We start from the raw sequence: 5123 nt of genomic DNA on the forward strand, positions 1-5123 counted from the left end.
TGAAAGTCAAAATAATAAAAAAAAGGGACAGTAAACAGCTTGAGATTTATATACAAAATGTTAAATTATGTGTAATGAAACAGCTTTGCAATATACTTTCATTGTTTATTTTTTATCCCTTTTCATGTAATTTTGCTCTGAAAATTGAGGATTTTCTAAATCTCAGAAAATGAAATGCACCTGCTGACTACACAAGGCTAACCTTGCTACATGCATGTCTCTTTATAGCTTTATCAGATAATAACTGAAAAACAATTAATTTTATACTAGTTATATGACGGTGCATAACATTGTTGTCAGCTTACTTCTAGTAACACATTATTGACACATTGTAGCTTTTCTTTTCAAGATGCATTTTACTTCTTGACATATAGGGTTAAATTTACCAATGTCTGTCCGACATGATACGCTGTAGCGTATAATGTCCGACAGACATCGCTGAATGCATTTATCATTGCACAAGCAGTTCACCAGAACTGCTTGTGCAATGCTGCCCCCTGCAGATTTGCAGCCAATCGGCCGCTAGCATAGGGTGTCAATCAGCCCGATCGTATAGGATCGGGCGGATTGCAGACCGCAGCCTCAGAGGCAGCAGACAAGTTATGGAGCAGCGGTCTTTAGACCGCTGCTTCATAACTGCTGTTTCCGTCGAGCCTGAAGGCTCACGCCGAAACAAGGGGAACAAGGACCATTCGGCCCTTGTTAAAGCGACCATATAGATTTTAACTAAATATATTCAAACTTACTTTTCTTTAAAAAGCACTCTACATTATACTATCAGTCTCACATCACATCTTCCTGTTTTGAATAACATCTACTATAAATAGCTGGAATTTATCTGATCACAAATAAACACTAGGAATGGATGAATGTTTTGCAATATTAGAAAAATGAAACTAATTAGAACACATTCGTTCGTTTCGAATTTAGAATATTTGTACAACATTCTAACATTCGTTTAATGTAATAGTATTTCTAATGCTTTCTTTAAATGTAATACCACTCACACAAAATTAATTGGCGCTAACAGCCCTTGCTCAGTAAAACTCTTATAAATTGTCTAATGGTTAACCAACTTGACCATAAAATGTAAATTGTAAAATGTAGCCGTTGTAACAAAACACAAATAATTTCTACATTCAAATTATGCAGTATTATATACACATACAGTCTATCTACAATTATACAGAGAATGGTATTCCCAACATTAACAGAATGCAAAGTCAAATTGCAAAATCCAGATGTATACCGAGCCTGATGCTGCTAATTTTGCCAAATGTATCCACACCAAATGGAGTAGGGCAGAAGCTTGAATTCTAGAAGGAAAAAGTGCAAACAAGACTCAAATGTGGTAATTAACAACACACAGAAGCGCACGCTAAGAGTTGCACTTACAATGTTTAATAAAGTTAATGCAGTGAAAAACAAAACAAAGTTGACTTCATCCGATAAACACAATATACAGCATTTACCTTTCAGGTGCTCAATACTTAATGATGCAGTCTTTGCGTTGTCCGATCCAGCTTCTCTGTGCGGTACAAATATAATGTTCCTTCCTGATGTCCGTGTGAACAGTAACTGATGAAAACTCCGCCTCCAGAGCTACGGATATCCGGACAGTCCAAAACGAGCCTTGATTAACCTCTACGCGTTTCGTCTGCTATCGTGCAGACTTTTTAAACAGGGTACACGATTTACAGATGACTAGATGGGATGTCCATCCCACTTTAAAACCCTCACTGCCTCTCCTTAAAGGGAAACTTCATTCTACGTTGACCATCGGAAGAAGAGGATGCTCCGCACCAGATGTCTTGAAGATGGATCTGCTCCACGCCGGATGGATGAAGATAGTAGATGCCGTCTGGATGAAGATTTCTGCTGGCTTTGATGAGGACTTCTGCTGCTTGGATGAAGACTTCTGCCGGCTTCGATAAGTACTTCTGCCGCTTGGATGAGGATGGATGTCCGGTCTTTCAAAACTTATAACAGCAGGTCCTGTTCCTCCATATCAATTCAGAAGAAGCTTCAGTATGTATCAGAAAACAATGTAGGTCCCCTCTGAAGATATACCTTGTGTCAACTGCCTCCCATCATTTAATTTCCGCTCCATGCTGTCCTCAGCATTCCAGAAGCCGGTTTCTGGAATGCTGAGGGCAGCATGGAGCGGAAATGAAATGATGGGAGGTAGTTGTCACAAGGTATAACTTCAGAGGGGCGTTACATTGTTTTCTGATACATACTGAAGCTTCTTCTGAATTGATATGGAGAAACAGGACCTGCTGTAAACAAAGGAGCAGTTATAAGTTTTGAAAGACTGGACATCCATCCTCATCCAAGCGGCAGAAGTCCTCATCGAAGCCGGCAGAAGTCTTCATCCAAGTGGCAGAAGCCCTCATTGAAGCCAGCAGAAGTATTCATCCAGACGGCATCTTCTATCTTCATCCATCCGGCGCAGAGCAGATCCATCTTTAAGACATCCGGCGCGGAGCATCCTCTTCTTCCGATGGTCAACATAGAATGAACTTTCCCTTTAAGGAGAGACAGTGAGGGTTTTTAAGTGGGACGGACATCCCATCTAGTCATCTGTAAATCATCTACCCTGTTGAAAAAGTCTGCGCGATAGCAGATGAAACACGTAGAGGTTAATCAAGGCTCGTTTTGGACTGTCCGAATATCCGTAGCTCTGGAGGTGGAGTTTCCATCAGTTACTGTTCACACGGACATTAGGAAAGAACATTACATTTGTACCGCACAGAGAAGCCGGATCGGACAACGCAAAGACTGCATGATTAAGTATTGAGCATCTGAAAGGGAAATGCTGTATATTGTGTTTATCGGATGAAGTCAACTTTGTTTTGTTTTTCACTGCATTAACTTTATTAAACATTGTAAGTGCAACTTTTAGCGTGCGCTTCTGTGTGTTGTTGATTACAATACTTGAGTCTTGTTTGCGTTTGTTTCTTCTAGAATTCAAGCTTTAAATGTAATATTCTATGCAAATGTTAATAATAATTCGACTAAAATTATGCAGTATTCAAATTTGAAAAATTTTAACCTATATTTGTAATAGTATTTCTAATGCTCTCTTTAAATGTAATATTCAAATCATGCAATATTCGAAATACAAACATTCAAATTGCTATAGTTGTATCTATAATGTATCTATCTACTAAATTCCCTACCACGTGAACTATAGAACTTCTGAATAGTATTTGTTAAATTAAATGTCATTCAACATTTTGTATGTGGATATTCAATCTAATTATGAACATTTGAAAATGAAAGTAACATTTGAAAACCAGAAATAACATTTGAATACCCAATTTTAATGGATTTTCATTCTTATCAACCAACATTCCATTGTCCAAAACAAATGTTCATGGGACTTTTTGTTCTACCAAAAAAATTGCACAATCGCCCATCCCTAATAAACACTCTTCCTGTTTTGTTATGGTTAATTCCACTTGTCTTTTCTTAATTGCATCTTCATAGTTTAATTTCCATATGGATATGTAAAGTATTTGATATAATCTGTATTGTGCATGTTCACGTTTCATTAACATACTTCTGCTATTTTCATTTTTACTTCTTGATGTAGACTATGTGCATGCTGTTTATTCAAATGCATCCATCTTTATTTTATTCATAGTTCTAATGGAAAGTCTGTGTCATGGTCTGAACCAGGTGGAAGACAAGTACAGAAGGGACACCACATGTGGCACAGACTATCGGTGCACGTGAAGAGCAAAGAGGCAGGATTAAACCAGACAGCTGTGATCAAGCCCCTAACCAAAGGATACCAGGTCCAGAACAAGAGTCTCACATTTTCAGACATAAGTACTAACACTTTATACAATGTGGAGGAGGAAGAAGAGAATGAACCAATCAGGTTCAATCCGCCAATTAGCCCTTCCATGGTTATACACAGGCGCTTGAACTCAACACCACCACCTTCACAAGATTTTGAGGAGGGCTCAATATACTTGTCGGAACAAGCTTCAAAAAGCCTACCTTTACAAAAATCTATCATGGACCAGCTTCATGGAGTGATAAATAAATTTTCCACTGGTATTCCAGACTTTAACTCAATTATTGCAGTACCTGGCCCTGGAAATGGGGTGGGTTCCATGTACTCACCTGACCATCTTCAGCAGCAAGTGCTTCCACTTCAGATGTTGACCTTCAGTGAAGGTTTAGACTCGCCAACAGAGGAGGTGGAAAGTGAAAAATTAAATCTCATTCAGGATTATGTGTATGACAACACAGCTATACCAGATGATGAACCTGTTCCAAATAAACTGATTTTAGAGGATTCACCTGCTTTGACGCCTCCTTCTCCTTTTCGGGATTCTGTAGCTTCAGGTAGCTCTGTGCCGAGTTCACCGATGTCAGAATCAGTGCTGTGCACGCCTCCAAGTGTAACATATGCTTCAGTTATATTAAGGGACTTCAAACAAAACTCATCCACCTTGTAGACTTTACTTGCAATGATCAAATAATACAGGGCTTGCCAAAAGGCAGTTCATGAAAGAAAGGTTTGTAGACCAATGGGAGAAAGGCAGATAATAAGTGTCCTGCATTTATACCGACCATTACGAGATCTTAACAGCTGTTAGAATTTTTATTACGTCAGACAAATGCAACATTTTAATAAAGCACAAAATTGTTCAAGACATCTAGAAAAAAAAACATATTTACCAATATATATCTTTATTAAAAAGTGGAATATATCATGAAAGGTTAATTCTCTGAAAATCAGCCTCAGTTCTCTGCACATGAAACTAAAAGACAGTAATGTTACTTATATAATGTTATATATTATTATTAGATTTTTTTAACACTAGATTTGACTTGTTGAAAATAAATTGATATTTATTGATTAGCACATATTGAAGATGTTGATAGATTTTGTCATCATTTTTACATATTAATTTATGTTTTTAGCTAAAAAAAATTTATTTTAATTAACAGTGTAATAAAAGGGAAAAAAAATGAATATTTATTTTATTTTCCTTATCTAATGATGGTTTGAAAATAATAATTACAGTAGGATAGTAGACTGTCTTTTGTAGAGGGTAACATAGTTATGACACTGTTGTATCAAAATTAAAACTGCACAATTT

At 37.1% G+C, this 5123-nt stretch overlaps 1 protein-coding gene across 1 annotated transcript in view; it reads left to right on the forward strand.

Annotated features, from left to right (window-relative positions):
• GRM1 (glutamate metabotropic receptor 1) overlaps positions 1-4475 on the forward strand; it is a 1025343-nt gene extending 1020868 nt beyond the window's left edge. Inside the window, exon 13 of the mRNA XM_053712490.1 lies at positions 3650-4475. Coding sequence (XP_053568465.1) covers positions 3650-4475 — 826 coding nt within the window. The remainder of the gene's footprint in view (positions 1-3649) is intronic.
• The last annotated feature ends 648 nt before the right edge of the window (positions 4476-5123 follow it).

This window comes from Bombina bombina, chromosome 4 (assembly GCF_027579735.1).
Source record: "Bombina bombina isolate aBomBom1 chromosome 4, aBomBom1.pri, whole genome shotgun sequence".
Classification (NCBI taxonomy): domain Eukaryota; kingdom Metazoa; phylum Chordata; class Amphibia; order Anura; family Bombinatoridae; genus Bombina; species Bombina bombina.